Here is a 19,856-nt window from a genome sequence, read left to right as displayed (position 1 = left end):
AAACAACAGAAAACTATCATTACAGTTTGGATACTCACAGACCGTGTGTGCTATGAAAGACATATTTTTTAAACTGTTTAGACTTTTTTGTCAGTCTGCAGTCAGTTTGTTTCAACACCTTCCTTAAAGTCACGGCCATGCGGAACGACTTAGATGTAGCATGGCTGCATCTAAGTTCTGTATCCATGGACAATTTACAGCGAGGTTTTGGGGCTAGTCATCAGCCTTGTCTGCAGTTGTGGAGAAGAGATGGGCCGTGTGTAAAAAGCCTCTGCACTTTCTCTCCATGTAATTTAAGTTGCTTTTCATCTTTCTTTTCTTGGCAGTGCCTGGCTTGCCCCCACAAAACCAAATTATATGTGAGAAGTAATTAAAGCATCCTGGTCTCCTTTTTGTTTCTTTTTGATTATAGTTAATGCGTACCATTCCGTCCTCCACTTTTATTCGTCTTGTTTTTTATCCCTGCTGATCCGCAACATCTGGTTTTGGGTTTAACCGTCGGGGAGTGGTGAGAGTGTGGGGGGAAAAATGCTGGTACACATGCAGTTTAAGCTTGAGTATTTCTCTGTTGGCTTCTACCTGATTATTACAGAAAAAAACACAAACATCCTGGGATGTTTGGCTTTCTGTCAAGTTGGAAGCATTTTACAGTGACAGCCCAAAGATAGTCATTTGCAGGGTAATAAAGGCAACTTGACCATGGGTGATTAAGGCAAGTTTACAGTTGTGTTATATTAGATAAAGTCAGATTTCAAACAGTAGGGTTTTTTATGGCTACAGCAAAGTAGCAAAATGGAGCTGTGCAGTTAACTGTGAGTCTTGTAGGGTTGAGCCCTGTTGCCTCTCCTCTCTCCTCTCCTCTCTCTGGCCTATCAAGTGTCAGTGACAGTGACATGCCCAGGGCTGTCAGCAGGCCATGTCCTGGCTCCGTGCTCCGTCAGAGAGTGAATGGAGAGAGCCCAGGGAACTTGTTAAATTTCTGCTAAGCTAGGCTATGCTGACTTTGACAAGAGACATTTCCTTCCAATCTCCTCAGGTCCTCTGCCGCCATCATCAACCACAACTCAGCGAGTGAACAGGGCAACGGAGATGATGCAACGATAATAATGTGAAAAATGTCTATCTGCAGTAATGCCAGGTGAAGGCAAACGGACAGGCAGGCAGCCAGCCTCTGCAATGTATTCTGGGAGGCCAGGCCAAGCCCCAGTGGGGCTGTCATTTATTTATCTATCTGCAGTGTCTTGAGAGGAGAGGAGAGATGGCAGAGGCTTCGCTCTACCAGAGGGGGCTGGCCGGCTCTTGAGGGATAGGAAATATAATTGGGCTGCTCTCACTCTTGGCTATGGCACCAATCAGACATTTCTCCCTCCCTCGCTCACTCATCCACATTGCTTGCAGACATAGCTGAGGAGATGAGGCAGTGCTGGCCTTTCAGGCCCTGAGCAGGGACGACCCCAAACAAGACTTGTCACTTGTGCTTACAGTGGCATTTATTTGATCGGAGGAGGTTTTTCTTCCTTCCTTCCCCCCCTCAGCTCTTTCCCATGCATTCTGCTACTGCCTCTCTCTTTGGCCTGAGCTGTAATGCTGGAAACCTGAATGCAGCTTGGCTGGGGCTACCCATGACTACTGCTGTGCAAGGCAAATGACTTTGCTGTGAGGGACAGGCCACCTGTTAGTGACAGGGTGGGGGCTTAGCTGACAGAACAAGTGTGACTGTCAGAGAAACAGGTTAAAGTGTCTCACAGCAGGAGGGAGAGGGAGACAGGAGGGCTGTTTCCACTGACCCGTCACCACCACATTGGCCCGCTCATGCCCCCTGCATTCTCCTACTGAAACTCAGTACTGTGGAAGCACTGCTATGCTCATATGCTGGAATTTACTGGATTGTCAGTGGGAGAACTGGAAGGTTCCCAGCCTGCCTGTTTTGTGTGAGCGTACATGCATGCATGTGTGTTTCTGTGATGAGAAGCTAGGGGTGTCATGGTGGTTGATAGTGTAGGTAGAGCGCTGAAGCCTGTGAGCACATCTGTTTCAGCTACTATAATTGCGTATGGAGGTATTGATCTGTGGTGGGTGCAAGGGCACTGTACCAGAAGTTCTTGCCTCCCTATGCTGGCATCCTGCCAGGGTCCTGTCAATCTCGGATGTGGATGATGGTCTGGGCGCAGATCTGAGTATTCAGGGAGCCCTTACAGGGGTGCAGCAAAGCGTACTAGGTCTCCAATTACATGTTGGTGGGTGGCATGCGGTGGGATACCACGCAGGTTCTCAAGACCAGCTGGACAGCTCCTGCTGTGATGTACCTGAGCATGTTTCAGAAACATTAACGGCAGAAATCGAAGCAGGGTTGGTAAAATATACTTCCTAGCAATGGCTGTGGATTTTTTACCAACTGTGCTCCAACCACTGTGCTGGAGAATAACAAGAAGCACATAAATAAGGCATGGTTTTAGCTAACACCCCACAGCCTTCATGATCCTTCTGTGTCACATATCTATATACTTGATGAGCCCTCTTTTCTCTTCTAAGTCCTTAATTGCACTGACAGAAAAAGTGTAAAGGAAAGATGATCTGAGGGTTTCTCCTGTGGACCCCGCATGGTGGGTCATCTGGGTTCCACTGGCTATAATGTTCACCTTTTTCATTTGGGACTGTTTACATTGGCCTCAACTATCCAACCACACACATCTTTACCACTGACAGACATGAAATGCAAACACGCTTTTTTCCCCTTCTCTGCTGGATGAATAGCATGCAGTATAAAGGCCCTGGAGCCTGGACCAACTAATCCAAGGATTCTCTCAAATGTGAGAAAAGGCTCCTTGAGCACACAGGCTGCTGCCTTGACTTCATCTGTTTGCATATTTCTTATTCAAATACAGACAGGAGCCACCTGAGCCAGGCTGAGTGTTTCTGGACGTGCAGATGTTAAAATGACTTTAAAAGAAAGAGAGATTGCCATAGAATCACCTCAGAAAAACAAGTGCAAGTTTGTAAGTGACAGCTAATTAAAGCACTTATCAGCATGGCTTAGACAATCAATGAGAGAGACGGCGTCCTTTTGAAAACACAGACAACTCCACATTTGAGAGGTAGTTTAAGAGTGTAATTGTCAGGTTTGTTTTACTGACAGGAAACTGGTTTGTTAAGGCGATCCGGTGCAGCAGTAATGAGCTGTTTAACCTTGCTGCACTGCAAAAAAATCAATCCAGTGCATTATGTACACACTCTCCAATAACGTCACTGGAGCCAACATGCTGGAAGTGAAAATGAATGGCCTCTGTATGTAACTTGGCGTCCTTTTTGCTCATTTAGTCCACTCATACTCTGAGACTCCCAAAGAAAACAAAGCTTTTAACAAGTGCTAAGATATTCATTGTTGCCATCACGAACAAGCCCAGAAAAGGGTATTAGTGCTCCGGGGAATATTCTTTGCCTGTTGTTTTTTCCTTCCACTTAAATAATTTAAGGAGTTGCATGTAAGACAAAGTTGCATTCACTCGCTTCATTATATTTTAATCCAGAGCAAATGATGCTCTGCATACACTAGGCAAAGCCAACAAGGTTTTGTAGTCCTCTCTGCAGTGATTGCTTATAAATCTGCTCCAGCAGTGCAAACACATCAAATACATCTTCCTCACCCTGCCCTTCTCTTCTGTCCAGGGATTTGTGTTCAGATGGCTACCAGATCAAATTCCTCCACAGGTGTTATGTTATTATCAGAGATAACAGCCGGTGGGTTTACACAGAGTTCACCAGGGCTCATAAAAGAAGGAAAGCTAACAAAATAGACAATTAGAATGTTATTATTGTGCAATTACTGGAAAAGTAGTTTGCTGTAAGTGCTCAATAATGAGCTGAACTCACCTTTATATTAATATAACTGACCTCCAGTTATGAATTGACAGGCTATCATCACTCTGCACATGACACTGTAAGCCACAGTTATCATAACTCCCTGAAATTAATATCTATTTCCCATACAGTTGCAGTCGTCACGGATCATTGCAATCGAAAACCACCGGTAACACGGCCGTTGTCAAGGTCAGGTCACAGTGGTGTGCTAGAATGATGTTACCCAGTAAGTGTGAAGTCTAAAGCCATAAGCTCTCTCACAAGGTCCCTGCAGTTGTCGCGTTGGCGTTAAACTAGCTTGTGCTGGAGTCCCTAGAGGGACGCAGTTAGTTCAGCACCCCCTCCATCACCTCCTCCCTTACAGAGCAAAGCTCCTGGCATGTCCCACTGATATGTCATCATGGTTATTTATACACTCCCACCGCCTACCCTACATTAAGTCACACATCTGGACTGTCAGTGACAGATGACAGAGGGGCTCAAGCACTATGCTATGTCATGAAAGAAATGTGTGTGTGGGGTGGGGTGGGGTCATAGCTCAGTGTAGAGTGAACACCCCTTTCGCATATTCATGTAGAGAAATAAAGGTATAAATGAAAAGACAACATCAAAGTCATCAAAGGATGCATTGCTGTGACGAAGCAGTGGGCGTACTGTGAGCTGCTGGGGTCCACGTTCTATATTAAATTCCTGCTGTAACCTGACAACACAACACCAGCAGCTTATATACAGCAAGTAGCAAATACAAAAAAAAAAATCCTCTTATCTTCCAGTAGCAATCTCACCTCTCTGTGTTTGGTGATGAAATGAAAGTCTGTCCATTGTAAACAGCACCTTACACTGGACACAGTGACCCCAAGCAGCCACCACCGTCAGTCTCCCTCTTTTTATAAGGGCAGCTGAGCAGTGAAGGTATTTCTAAAGGTGACTGCCTGAGCATTGGGTGTCCTGTCCGACCCTGCAGTGAGGCCTCAGGGAGAAGCTTGGCTTACAGCTGCCAGGAACCTGAGGCCTGATGTCTGCATCAAAAGTAAATTCCACTTAACGTGCCACATCCCTTTCCAACATGACCTGGGGGCGTTGGAGGTCTGAGACTCCTTTATATAGTACATACCATGTTTGCTTGTGCTAGCAGGGGTGCATAGTGTGCCTTAAAGTGGCAAGGGGATGGTGGTGTGAGACCGTTGGGGACATTTGGCAACGTATGCCAGTCTTCCCTGCCCTATATCCAGTTTTCCACTTCCCCCACTTGCCACCTCCTGCCCTCCCCAACTCCCCCTTCATTCCACTGCAGGACAAGTGGCTGTATTGATCCTGAGAGCCTGGCCGACTTTCACGGTTGCATATAAGCAAGATGCCGAGGTGAATTCCTAAATTCCCTTTGCCTCATTTCAGCTGCTGTTGTAGTTTAGGAGAGATACTGTTACTAAACCAGCATCAACAACTTCACACTCCCCCCCTTTCGCAGTGATAAACTGAGCTCGGCTGAAAGGTCGGGGGTCACGGGCATCTAGTGTGCGCATGGTGTGTGGCTTAGAAGGCTGTGGGATGCAGAATGACTGGTGTGGAGGCTGGTGTGTGGAACCTGGATCCCCCATGGCTTTCTTAGCCCAGCCTTTAACTCCCACTGGTATTAGAACAATATTTATTTGTGTTAGAGGGGAGGTGATTCATATAACTCAAAATCACTGGCATAGTACAGTTGAGATCTGCCTCTTGCTGCGCATTTTTTCCTCTCATTAAAGGTGTCCGTGCCCAGAGGAGCAAACCAATGCCTACCACATATTTCCATGTAGTGCCAGCTCTGCCTTTTCTTCTCTTTGAGTACTGTCTTTCACTGCAGAAGAAATTCACTGTGTGTGGGTTGAGGCAAGGGAAAGGGTCACAGCTTTTTTATCGCTGCATTATTTAAGATCCTGCCGAGTTTGTTTTTTTTTCCCCCTCTTAGCGAATTCATCCAAGTCAAAAGCGCAGTACAATCTTAAGAGAGAGGAAGAAAGGAAGAATGTAACTTGTGTAGCCTGAGGTGGGCTATGACTCACCTAGACATTGTTCAGATGGAGTGAAAAAAAAAACAACAAGTTCAATAGGAGTTTCTATTGAGCTGTGCTTAAAGCCACCTTTCTCTTAACAAGCTGCAGTGAGAGGTGGTTTGCCTACCAAGCTTGCCTGCAGCTCTCCGCAGGGCGATTATGTCACGGCGGGCCAGTCAGAATGATGTGTATCTCTCTGTTAGAAGGCAGCTCTACTGCAGCAAAGGCTCTGACTAGGAATATTATTATTATCTCCAGGATCCTCTCCACAGCAACAACGGTGCCGCATTGTGAGAGCTCTGGAGAAAGCTGTTTTTGAAATAATCCGCCTGTCTGTTATCCTGCCTCTCAGACAATAACATCCAGAAAGGCTTTTTTGCTTTCCACCACCCACACTGACAATGGGGTAAAGGCTTTACAACAAAAGGATGATGTGGATATGGGGACAGTGAGTTTCCGTGACCCGTCCTATCATACCTCCTCACAGCGGCCCCGAGGGAGCCAGGATTTGGTTGTGGCTGTTGACCAGCCAATCAGGGAGCAGTGAGCCGTGTCTTAAAGGGCTATCTGCCATCTCGGCTGCCGAGAAGCCTGGAGAGCCGGGAGAAGCCACTGGTGCTCTGATCTATATCAGGGCCAGAGAGTAATGACAAACAGCCCCCTGATTCCACCGGGAGATTACCTGCGGTTCTTATCGCTGCTGGCACACATTTTGACATTAAAAAGGAAAGGAGGCCACGCCCTTTCCATAGTCAGCTGTGTTGTGCCGAACAGAGCTACTGCTATCTCCTGCTTTTGTTTTTCCGTCTTCCATGCCTTTATCTCTCTGTCTTTCTCTCTCTTTCCCCATTTCTGTGGTCTCAGGCAGGACTTAATCATAGTACAATGGCTGTGCCACACTGACCCTTATCTCACCCTAAAAGAGATACTGCTAACTCCCTCTCCTGGTGCCCCCCTCCATTCCCCAAAGCATGACAAGGGAGGAGAGCCTCGCATGCTTTTAAACCACTGAGCTCGGATCTGGTGTTGCATTAATTGAGTTAAATGGATTGCGATGGTCGAGATGATTTGTCTGTCGGCTTTTATTGCCGCAATTTAGACTGTGCCTCATTGCATTATGCCACTTAATGAGAGCCCTTCGCAGGCGTTTTGTCTCTGCTGGTATTAACATGCACAGGTTCACTTCACAGGAGAAAGTGGGAATGAGCGAGCCCTAATTTCCTGCAAATTTTAGTCGATAATCAACTGAAAGTACTTCCTCTGACTTTGGCACTGGCATTTTTATAAATGGGATTCTTTACTTTTCTTTAAAATTCCATACCTGTTTTTCATGTTCTTTTTGTTACTTGGTAATCTGTGGGGTTGAAATTGTGATTTGTGACGTCCTCCATCCTTAAACCCCCCCTAGCAGCCCAACTCCATCCTTCATCCCAGGCCTTTGCAGGGAGTTTGAGCAGGTCTGGATTCTCTCCGGTGAAATATGCCTTGTCCTTTTTCCTTCATTTCTCCTTATCTGGTTAGTGCTGGCTGTGGGCCTGCTGAGGCGTTGATTTGTGACCCTCTCTGTCTGCGCAGCAGCGAGAGGCTTTAATGCAATGCGTGCCTCTGCCCTTCTCCCTACTGATGAAACAGGCCCCTGCATTCCCCTGATAGACTGCTAATTTGTATACTAAACTGACAGGCAGCCATGATAAGGGCTAGCAACTGCTGCACAGCCAGGGGAGGGAGGGGAGGGAAGGGAGAAGTGGCGGTGTGGGGTGCGGTAAGCGAGACGAAGGGTAATATTTTACACAAAGCTCGAGCCCCCCTGCTCCTCTCTCGGCATTCATTTCCCTGCGTCTGTTGCTAGGGGGAGAGGGAGCAGGAGTTGTCAGCCCTGGCCCTCTGTCGAACACACACACACACACACACACACACACACACGCATTAGACTTGCCTATGAAAATGGCACTCGGGGCTAAGTATAAAGATGTTGGTGTGTGTGTTTTGTGTGTGCGCAAGGGGAGACCACTCCATTCTACACGGTCACTATGGAATTCATTATCATCTTAATGATGCTCCAGTTGAGGCGAGTATCTGTTGGTTGACAGTTGCGTGGGAGGTTTCCTTCTCTCTTTTCCGTTCATGCTGTATATCCCATCATGCTCACTGGGGGTTTGCAGTCTTGCTGGCCCACACCTGTTCTGACAAGCAGGAGGCGGCGGCGGCGGTGGAGGTGGCGGTGGTGGTAGCGGTGGGTGGGAATTGGAGGTAAGGTAGATGGTGCCTGTTCCCTGCCATGGGAATGCGTAGCACTGCTGCGGCTTATAATAAACGACCGCTCGGGAGGTCATTAAGTTTCTGGAACGGCGCGAGGACAAATGCAAGGGAGATAATTAATTTGGTGTCTCCCGTTGCAGCCTGGGAGCTGTAGGCCCACTGTGCAACGTCTAGTACTGCATCTAGCATTAGCGGACGTCTGGGGTGGAAGGGCGACAGTAGTTGAAGGGCCTGAGTGGGTGCTGATAGAAGTGTTTATCAAAGCACCGAGATACTCCCACATGAACAGAGGAAAATCAGGCCCCTGCCAGGGTTTGACTGATAGGTGTTTTTATCATATCAGCACTGATAAGCTTCTTTATGTCAGTGTTCAAGATCATTGTGTGACCCTTTTATACACAGAAAACAAACATACTCGATCACTTTAAATCAGAACATCACATTACAATCATTCAAGTGTTTCCTTAAGACAACCATCAGTTAATCAGACGTTTGCTTTAAAGAAAAAATATGCTGGTACAACCCTGAAAAGAGAAGGAACTAAGCACTTGAGGTGACAGTAAATGGAAAATTGGAAGAGAGGGCAGTGAAGGAGGAAGTTGACAGTGATGAAACACCAAGCAGGGAAGCAAATTAATAGTGTGTGTGTGTGTGTGTGTGTGTGTGTAGGTGGGAGGTATGGTGTGTGTGGATCCGTGGACAGACAGGTTCTGCTGGGGTAATTGAGAGCCTGATCGTCCATGCCAGGATATGTGCCCTCTTGCCCGCTTCCCGTCTTCTCTTTCTCACTCTCTTGGGATTTTTTTTCTTGTTTCTTTCATGCTACCTAATAAGTCTTTTAGTGTCATGTCCTGTCAAATCAATACAGCACGGAGTAGCCGTGTACTCTTATACGGTACCATCTACAGGACCATCAAGTGTCTTTGCCTACGCCAGGACATTTGACCCACTTATTAAGCACGCACAACAACGTGCTATGTCTTTTTCTATGCTCTATTACCCATGATTACACAGTTGAACAACATGCTTCTAGCTATAGCTGCACTGATGGGTGTGAAGTTGTGCCTATATGTGTCGTTTTGTACAGCTGGCCATCTTTTACACTGCCTGTTAAATTGGTTTTAATATTGAGCTACAATTATTTTTTCTACAAGTTTTCTTTCCCAGTGATGGAAATGCAATTTTGACTTGTAAGCTCGTATTTGGTTTTGCGGTATAAAAGTGTTAAGATTAGCCGCCTTACCACTTGTCCTCCAACAGTCTGTCAAGAACATAGCATGTGCCAAATGACTCAGAACTAAATTGTAATTATAGTCTTTGCAGGCATGAGCCCACAACAAAGCCTCCTAACAGGTTTCTTTGTTTTCACGCTACAGCTGTTGTGATAGCACTGCCAGCCTGTGTAAAAATTCCATCTCTACCAAGGAGGGGAAGGTCTTTACCTGCTTTGCCTAGAGAGGGGGCGACCGTATTAGGAACTTAGCTGTATTTAGTCTGGGTTTACCTAACCTCTGGCCGCAAGATTTCTTCCTGTTTTGGAGGTAATTTGCTCAGCTCTAAGGAATGCAGGGCATGCAATAGCAGCTCTCAGATCAAAGGTAGATGGACGGCCTGGGGATCGTTTGATATAAAGCAGGGGGTTCGGCGAGTGGGGGTTGTGGGGAGAGAAATTGGTCTCTCAGCAGTCTTTACTAAATGAGGTTAATTGAATCTGGGTAATTGCTGACCTTCCTGTCTCGGTGAAATCACAGCCTTAACTGATCAATGCCTTTCATAAATTTATGCCTGAAGGTCATTCAGTTGATTATGCCGCCCTCCCTTGCCGCCTGCATCGCCTTCCCTCAGTCGACCCATTGTGCTTAAAAGCATTTTAACACTTTAAAAAAAAGTGCAATTACGCTTGTCTCAGATTTTCTAAATTAATTAGCTTGCTGTGTTGTTAAGTAAAAGCAATGTGGACATGGAAAATTTGCAAAGCCCCCCTCCCCCCCTTGCTTCTTTGCTGTGACAGCAAATGCATTTCGCCTCGCAGTAAATGTCTCACTTATTGCTAGCGAGGGTTTCTGCCTCTCTGCTCTCCCTCTGCGGCTCTGCTATTATCTGGAGATTTATGCAGCCAATAAGTCACTGGTGTTCAGGGAAGTTGGGGACTTTTTAAAACAAACAGCAGTGTAATTTGTAATTTGGCATTCCCTAAATCTGGGAATTATGGTTCTGCATGTGGCTCTTTAGGGAGTTAGCACTCTGATGGTGGGTTTACTGGCCCGGCTCCCTCCCTGGCCTCCTTCTTTTTCTTTCTCCCCCTCATTCCTTTTACGCCTGCCGAGGAAACGGAAGGATTTCACAGCTGCTGAGAGCTGGGCCCCGGCTGGGCCCTATGACCTCCTTCTTGCTTTTTTCCCCCCTCCCTCAGTCTCACTCCCTTTTTTCTCCCTCTCTCCAGCAGTCTCTTTCCTCAGGGAGCTCTTGTGTGGCTCAGAGGAAGCTGAATCATAAAGCATGGCTAATGAATAGAATAGGGAAGGAAAGCTGAGGCCTGCTGACGGCCCTCCAGAGAGGAGGCCAGGCCCCTGAAGCCCCAGGCTCAGATAGCAGACGGACCCCTCAAAGGTCAGGCTTCCTGCGGCCCGCTCCAAGGGCTTTTGGCTCCCAGGCAATGTGGCTTGAATTTCCCCCATTATTTTTTTTAAATGGTTAAATTTCCCTGTTTCCTTTGGAAAACCTGGCCTTTGCTCCTCTTTTTTTTTCTTCATCTGTCTCTTTCTCTCTATATATATTTTCCCTCTGTCTCGTCTTTCGCTGTCTGTTTGTAATGGCAGCCAGGGTTGCCTCAACAAAGAGAGTGTGAAGAATTTGTTATACATGACCTCTGCACACCACAACCGCAGGCAGCTCAGACTGCCAGCAGCACAGCCCCGTGAAAAAATGTCAACTTGACCAGCGAAACCCAGAAAGTTCTACAAAAACAACAGCTAGCCAAATCAGGGCTCTGCTTTGACATGCCTTTTTAAGAAGTGCTTTTGTAAGCCGGCCTTGTAATTGTGGATTATACGACTGACTCATGCAGACTTGGCAGGTGCAAAACACAGCATTAAAACCTAAATATCGGTTGTTGATGCTACTTGGAATATGTTTGGAATATAAAACAGCTCACTGCACACTCAAAATAGCCAGAATAGGAATAAGGAGAACTAGGTCGTCTTGGCACATGGTAAACAGCATTTTCTGTTCTCTTTCTCAGGAACGTTATGTCTGCCTTGCTCTCTGGATAACCACTCTGGTCATAACAATTGTTTTAACTGTTATAGTGAGTTATGGCATGACCTACCCTGTCTGTTTTTGCTTTTGTGACCCCGTGCCACACTAAGCAAGTCCCTGAGCCAGCTCCCGTGTCCATTTGACAAGCTTCATTTCACTCTGAGCCCATATTTTTCTTCCAGGGCCTCCGGGGCCATGATTCAAGGCTGAGGTTGTGCTGTTGCAGTGCTGAGGCTTGGTACTGGAGCGTTTAATGTCGTCCAAAGCTAACAAAGAGCCTGTGTTGTAGCCTGGCGCCCCGGTTCTGGGAGACTGAAAGAGGGCAATGCACAACACTCTGTCTTTCCTCTATAGTCTTTTGCCTCGTCTACTGTAAGAGGAAGCAGGAAACATCTCCATTCAGCTGAGTGTTTGCCCTCCATTAAATGTTCCACTTATCAAGACAAAACTAAAGAGGTGTTATTGACTTCTTCTGACATTTGCACCAGACTATTAAACTATCGAACTATTTTATAACTGACATGGTTGAAACTGTTTTCGCACATTGCACTTATATCTAATAGTCTAATGTTTGCATGATTGAAATTTAAAATCTTGAAGTCTGATAATGCAGACTGAGAACAAATATATCATTAGAAGCTTTAAAAGGGAAAAATTGACATGCCTTTTGAGAGTCAAAGAGAATGTATTTGAAAAGAACTGGGAAAAATGGAACATTTATATGAGACGTGACACCAACTGAACAAATGCCAAATGGAACAGTGGACTCAATAGTGGCTCATCTCCAGACAGTTTGTTAGTGTTATTACTATTGTTATTTTAATTTGTACCTTGTTTGCTGTATTGTTTTGTCTATATGCATGTGAAAACTTAATAAAAATTTAAGTTATAAAAAAAAAGAAGCTTTGAAAGGACAGTTCACCCCAAAATCAAAATAACATATTTTTCCTCTTAGCTGTAGTGCTGTTTATTTAATGTAGATGGTTGTGGTGAGTTGCAGAGTGTTGGAGATATCAGCTGTAGAGATGTCTGCCTTCTCTCCAGTATAATGGAACTAAATGGCACTCACAACTTGTGGTGCTCAAATAATAAGATAATCAGCAGACCTTGTTGTGAGCAGTTTCATGTAGGAACTATTTTCTTTCTACCAAACTACACCTCCCAACCATATCACCTCACAGAAGGAAGCGTGCATCTACTGCTAGCTCGCCTAGCACCACGGAGCTAGCCAACATTACAGCTCAGCCGAGGAGGACGCCATTAATGTTTACATCTTGCTCTGTCTTGAGCACGAGCCTCTCATTCATGAGCAGATGCACACTTCCTTCTGCACAGTGATACAGTTGGCAGGCGTAGTTTGAGAGAAAGAAAATAGTCCCTACACGAAACTGCTCATAACAAGGGCAGAGACAGACATCTTTACAGCGGATATCTCCAACATTCAGCAACTCACACCGAAACAATCTAGACTGAGAAATAGCACTACAAGTAAGAGAATAAGTATGTATTTATGATTTTTAGGTGGACTATACCTTCAAGCTACTGTCTTGTTAATTTTATGCATCACCATTTTCTGTTTACCTCTCAGTGTAGTTGCTGTAGAATCCGACTTTTGGGCCAATATCTCTCCGTAACAGATTGTTGTTTGTTTATGGTAATGTTGTTAGTAGACACAACTATTTGCTTTGTTGTTTGTCCTTATGGCTTCTACCTGGATTTTCTGTGGCTGCTTTGTGAATAAAGCAAATTATCGAGAGAATTAGTGCATTCCCCGGGCACTGTTTTGGTTAGTGCTGCGACGAGACATCAAGCACAGACAGACAAACACTGTGGAGGACGGTAACACAGTGGCAGCGAAGGAGAAACTGGGAGGTCTTGGAAAGAAGAGGACGTCCTCAAAACACTTGTGAAGAACTAACACGGATGCCAAGGACAGCCATCTGTGTTTACAAAATGATTTGCTTTCTCTTTTTGTCTCTGTCGCTCTTGCACTCACTCTGATTCACTGTTCATTCTTTACATATGCTCCCTTTGTGCCGCATAAAATACAAGCATGGCAGTTAAGGACACTCGGGCCCTTTGGTTGGAACATATGTTCAGCTCTTGCAGCTTTTTACAAGTGTGCAGAACCCAGATGAGAGGATCTGAAGCAAAGGGAAATCTTGGCTTTAAACAAAACCCCTATATGGGCTGATATTACAGGCTGAGGAGGATTGTCATTGTTAATATTATCTTCCAAGCACACGGATTTTTCCACTTTGGTATTTTGCACAATACCAGGTTTTGTGTGGATTTACTGCTTTTTTGGTCATAGTGTTTAAACATTTCCCGTCTGGCCAGTGACCATGTGTAAATGTGTATGGTGTGTTATGATTTAGGTGATGCTTGCCAGAATCTACATATCCATCTAAAACAGAGAGAGGAAAATACCTTGCAGTGTTTAGTCTAGAGGTCTCCATTATCACTTCATACTGAGATGCCTTTCTCCCTCAAGTGGCTCAACCTCCATTTGACTGTAATCCACCAGGTGTCCGCCGCTCACCGTCAGTCACATCAGCCAAATCAGTAACAACTGTTTTTGACCCAGTAAAAGCTCATGTTGTTGACAGATCATCTGTTTACTTCCAGTATCGGCTGATATTGTCTTTGATATTGAATTTATGAAATAAGGATATTGCTTTTAGAGTAGAACTGCATTCTATTTGTGAGATATGTTATTCCATTCAAAGATATTGCAGAACAAAATGTGATTTCTGAGCGGCAGTGCGTACGCAGGAGCCTTTGTGCTCTAATGCTGCAGAGCCACCTTACTGACTTCCTCCATCTTTACAGCCTTTCTTTTGAGGCTTTTCAGGTGGCACAACAGTGCCACCTAATGTTACCTTAACAGGAAAAAAGCCAGACAGGGACCGTCGTGTGCAGAGGAAGCTCCTCTGGTACGCTGCTTGGAGTATTTTGATTGACTGTTTAATTCTTTGTGTGGCAGCTGGACCTTTCCTCCATGCACAGAATAAGCCTTTTCCTGGGCAGACACAATGTGTTTCAGTGCTTGTATTTGTTTATATGAATAATAATAATATGAGTCAGGTTTTTTTAATTGTGTTGACTGAACTTTGCCAGCTCATCAGACAAACCCACTAAAGATATGCCTTCTTGTTTTTCCAGGTGTCTGATGTAGGATCGGAGAAGCTCTTTTCCCCCACCACACCCAAAGGTAAGAGTCCGCTCTGTTTTCTCCAGTCTAGCTTCAGTCTTTCCTCCTCCGCCTCATTCATACTCATAACAACAACTGGGTTTACGAATGAGTCCAAATCTCCTCCGCTCTAATCCTGCAGCGCCCATTCAGATTTAAATGTCAGCAGACATAAACAAGGTCTGGTGACTACATATGCATACATTTTTGCCTGAGTGCAGAGTGGCGTTTCTTGGACGACCCCGCCAAAGGCTTAGCCCTCCTACATATTGGTTCATTAGGGGGGATTTAGAGCCTCCCTGCCACATGCTCCCACAAATGGGAACTTCCCTCAGGCAATACAAGCTCTCTGACAGCAGGCCTGGACCATAATAGATGCCAAAGGAAAGAGAGAGAAAGAGCTTTGTCAGCCCCCCAGACAACACAAACTGTGTGTGCGCGTTAACATATGCACATATGTGGTTTATAAGGCCTCTGCTTTTGTATGTTCATGCATGATCTCACGTGATTTTGTGCGTTTGTGCGTCCAGCCACATACATGTGTTGATGTATACCATGTGAGCACAGAATGTCAGCTGCACCTGTCCTGCATATTCACTAAATGCAATGATGCCTGCCGGGTCAGAGAAGGGAGAAAGGTGTCAAGTTGTGGATGCAGGGAGGCAGGGAAGGGAGGAGAGGCACGATCAGCCTACCAGTGACAGATAGCAGTATGCAGACCATGTTCCCCCAGGGCAAGAACCAGGAAGCAGGGCCATTAACACAAGCAGGGGGTGAAGGAGGTGGGAGTGCTGAACAGTGTAAACTATGGCCATATGAGGAGGTTTTGAAAGGCGGGGGGGTCTGCGGGACAGACAGGACAAACAGATTAGCTTCCCTCGAGTGGACTGGTAAAAATTTCATCATAATAGACACAAAGTTGGTGTTAGTGGGATGTCATGTAGGCATATTTTGCTCTTGTTTAAATTTTTACTTGTTTGAAATGTCTGAGGTAAAGTCTTGAGAAATATAGTGCTCATGGTCAACTATACACAGATTGTATATTAGTGTGACAGAGATCACAGTCTTTTGGTTATTAGTTTTGGACTATGCTCTTCTGAATTCCACTTTTACCTGCAAAGAAACGATGCAGAGGTTTGTAGCACTGCAAATCTAGCTCCTGCCTTTTGATAATTGCCAATTAGAGGTCTTTGTTGACCTCCATTGTGACAAAAAACACATTATTTTAGTCAATATTGAGATCACAATAACAACATGATTACTTGTCAACTTATAAATATTGCTATTATTATAAAAATTCTTATTGTGGATTTTCTTGAAAAATATTTGTAAACACTCTGGCTGTGTGCATGCAGTGTGTGCATGTGAGAAGGCCACCTGTCTGGCATTCTGCAAAAAGATTTGGTTAGGTTGCCGGTGACACCAGAAAGCGTAAAATCCCACCATGTCATTTAAAGCGCCTGACAGATAGTAGTACTCTTCCCCCAATTCTATACTGACAACTTCTTCAGAGATTAATGTTGAGGTTTAATTAGGGCTGGGTGATATGGAGAATATTAAATATCACAGTATTTTTCGACCAAATACCTCAGTATCAATATTCTGATGATATTGAAGGGGTTGGTTATTGGTACTTCTGTGAAATATTTACACGATAAGATTTTTTAGTAACCATCAGTAAAGTGGAAAAAAGTGAGTAATACAACAGCTGGAACAGTCTGGAACGTTCAGAAAATTGCATCACTTCACTGTAATGCAACCTGTAAAACCAGGAAAACATAACAGTTAAAAGAAAATGTCCAAAATTTAAGACAATATCTAGTCTTATATCAACATTTTTATTTAATGTCAATATGTTGCCCAGCCCTAGGTTTAATAGCTGTTGTTGTTTTAGTTTTAAGACAAGGTCTATCTTCCATCCCAAAATTTATTTTGTATCGTTGCTGATCTCTTTTTTTCCCCATCCCTGGGACAGTGGGACACCTTTCCTTAGAGCCCTCCACTAGACAAAAACAGAGCATCACTGCTAAACAGAATCTGGCACAATAATCATTGTATCTCATTTATCTAGATTTCCTAATCATTGGATGCCAAATTCGTAATTAGAAATAATATTCATTTAATCGCTAAGCCCTAACCTCCATTTTGTTTACCTCCACATCAGAACATCTCCTGCAAAAGCTTAGCAACATGTGAAGGTGCTGCTTGGTTTAGCACAGTAGCTTTAACTGCAAAGTGGAAAAGCATGGCTGACAAGAGGGAGAGAAACCAGGCCTGTCAGCTGTGTGATGTAGATGACCTGTGACCAGCGTCGGCCTCGTGAAACCAGCGTTCACAATGACAATGACTTCCAGACTTGCATGGTTTAGAAAACAACTAGACCGCGTCCAACTCCATCTATTCTCCACCGGGCTGCTGGACTACTGCTGTTGTCAGCTGTCAGGGTGTTGACTTATTTTCCCCGCATGCCCGTACAGAACATGGCTGCATGAAAACATGCTCGGCTGTGAAAAACAACTAGTACAGGCACATACACAACCGTTGTCTTTTACACACATACACGCACTCAAAAACCCCGTCCATGTCAGCTGGCAAACAGAGGGCTCTGTGGATCTTGCTAATGTGCACACAGGGCTGAGGATTAGGACCTTGGAATTACATCCAGAGAATCCAATCAGAGCCTCTCCTGATTGTCACACAGATCAACCAGATCCTGTTTGGGTAATGTGGAAGAAGGGCACCAGATTAGAATTAGGGGTTAGAAAGGGTGAGGCAGCAAAAGAAATCAGCGGTTTGATGAAGTGATTTGGTGACGATGTTATCACGCTACAATTGCAGAGCTGCCACCAGCCGGCTCTCTTCTCCCATTCCAATGTTGTTGTTTTGAGCTGTAATGGATTCTAGGACAGTGTTTGTTTTTGGCCTAGACTGGTTTTTCTGTGTGTGTGTGTGTGTGTGTGTGTGTGTGTGTGTGTGTGTGTGTAATACAAAGCAGCCCACAGGCTGTTTTCCTCTGGTTTAGAATGCGGCGTATGTGTCCCATTACCGGTCTCACTCACGGTCCTGTGGGACCAATGAAAAGCCTGCTTTCCTCTGATCACCAGGCCTGTCGAGCTGTTGGCTGGGAGACACTCCGACAGATGCATGCGCACACACACGTGCGCGCGCACACACACAAACATTATGGCACACATAAATATATAATGCTGTGATGATGTTTGGCTTGTACATTCCTCTAGGTAATGAGTGTTGTTTCTTTTAACTCTTCCTTGCCTTTCAACACTGTGCTCCTTTCCGAACTTTATTTTGGTGAGCAGTTACGGGTACAAACAGTTGAGGTTAAGTCCAAATTGCACACAGGCCCACAGTCTGTCATGTTAATGAAATGGTTCAGGGTTAATAGAGGAGAGGAAAGACCAACATAGTAATCAGCGAAGGCAGAGCGCTGTAATTATGCACACAGAACATGGTTTTGGGCAAAACCCAGACACCCTTGCCTTCTTTCCCTCGTATTTACTTTTCGTCATCTCTGCATCGCGAGCTCACAGTACCGATAATAGAACCTAATAGTATGTGTAATAACACAGCAGATACACTGCAGTTGTCTTTGGATGTTGTTACCAAGAGCTAGCACAAGTTCTGCTGAATGTCTGTCTGTGTTGGTGGTTTGAGGTAGGAAGGTACAGCAAAGGGCGAGCATTATCTAACAGTTATTGGTTTTTGTTTATTTCCTGTCTTAAACCTCCTGCAAATTATTGATTTCCTGGAGGATGGCATGTTTAAGTAAAAGCGCTGTGAAGACTTGTGCTCCACTCAGGGATACTCTTATTGAATCGCAGGTCAGAGTTTGCTGTTGTCACTTGCTTGAAGGCGAATGAGAAGCTAAATGTAGCTGCCGAGCATGTACAGGGCACCTCCACAGAGCACAGATAAACAGTTCCCTGGTAGGCCTTCTTATAACATTTCACAATGCTGTGCTTATGGAAGTGGTGGGGAGTTATCACCTAGCTGTCAGCAGCTAGAAATATCTGAGAAGAACATTTTGGAATCTGCAGTGACTATGTTGAATGTTGTAGCTGTGGGTTTTAAAGTACAGTCTCAGCAACATCTTTTCCTGCCCCCTTGTACTCTCTCGGTTCCTGTTGTCCAAGTTTGGTGCTACCTGCCAGTTTGAGGGTAAACCTGTGCGGTGTGCGGTCCACCAGACAAACCTGGGGCATCTTGGGATAGCGGGAGAAAGATTGGTAGAAAACCCATTTCTGAAGTGGATTTGTGCCCTTGTAATCCTGATTAATTTTGACCCGTTGTGCTCATTTTAAACAGAGCATTACAGTAAGCGTGAACACAGCAAGCTCCGGGGCGAAACCAGGAGCTTAGCGGCTTTGGGAGGCTTAGCTGCAGATGGCATTTTAAGCCGGACTTAATAAATTGTTTCCATTAAACTTACCGGCCCACACATACTGGATTAGACCAGTGGAACAAAGGAAGGAGAGAGCATGCAGACGAAGAAGGAAAAAAAAGCACACACACATACATACACACACACACAAAACTGCCATCATGCGCATCTGACTCTGTTAATATCTCTGAGGCCGCATGAAAGGTGAAGACGGGGTTACTGTGGTATTCAGGGAGATAGAAGCTTTTGGACATGAATGTAAAATCCAGTCACTTTAGATCTCCTGCTCGTCAGGGATGTTGGACCAATTTGCTTAATTGACACAGAAGTAAACAAACAAAAAAGATGCATAAACCATTTAGCTTGGCAGTGGATTTAGGGCTTATCCTCTAACTGTTTATATATAAACACATTACCAATGCTGTAGCTTAAGGATTTAGGATCTGCCCATACCCTTGCCATTTTTTTCCTTTGGAGCCCTTTTACTCATGTATCAATCTTCTATTGTGGGAAATCAATTCCTTATGGTAGAACCCCGCCTCTCCCCTCTTCTATCCTCAGCCCGCCTCCTCCATACCTCCTTCCCCCATCGGCTCATGGCTAGCTCCCTAAGCTCTCATTATGTGCTACACAGTCCAGGGTCCCCGTGTCGAATCGCTAATCAACCACCCTGTCTGCAGGCCTGCTCCCTCAATAGGTGCTGAGTGGCCTTTGTTCCGCCACTGCTGTTTGCTGCATGTCAATAAAAGAGCTATGGCCTCCTTTGCCTCCTCCTCCTCCTTCTCCTTCTCCTCTTCTTCATCTGTTACCTGGGCCTGCCATAGCTATGGGCCTGCTGCTGCAGTGCAAGCTTACA

At 45.1% G+C, this 19,856-nt stretch overlaps 1 protein-coding gene across 19 annotated transcripts in view; it reads left to right on the top strand.

Moving 5' to 3' along the window:
- The window catches only part of fbrsl1 (fibrosin-like 1), a 323,291-nt gene that overhangs the window by 271,247 nt on the left and 32,188 nt on the right, over positions 1-19,856 (top strand). For all 19 annotated transcript variants that reach the window (XM_033618537.2, XM_078170914.1, XM_033618533.2 and 16 more), the window contains one exon: positions 14,574-14,622. In XM_033618537.2, the coding sequence (XP_033474428.2) occupies positions 14,574-14,622 (49 nt within the window). The remainder of the gene's footprint in view (positions 1-14,573; positions 14,623-19,856) is intronic.

Source organism: Epinephelus lanceolatus, chromosome 9, assembly GCF_041903045.1.
Source record: "Epinephelus lanceolatus isolate andai-2023 chromosome 9, ASM4190304v1, whole genome shotgun sequence".
In the NCBI taxonomy this organism is placed as follows: Eukaryota; Metazoa; Chordata; class Actinopteri; order Perciformes; family Serranidae; genus Epinephelus; species Epinephelus lanceolatus.
Note: the sequence above shows the minus strand (reverse complement) of the source record. Positions and strands in the feature narration are given on the sequence as shown.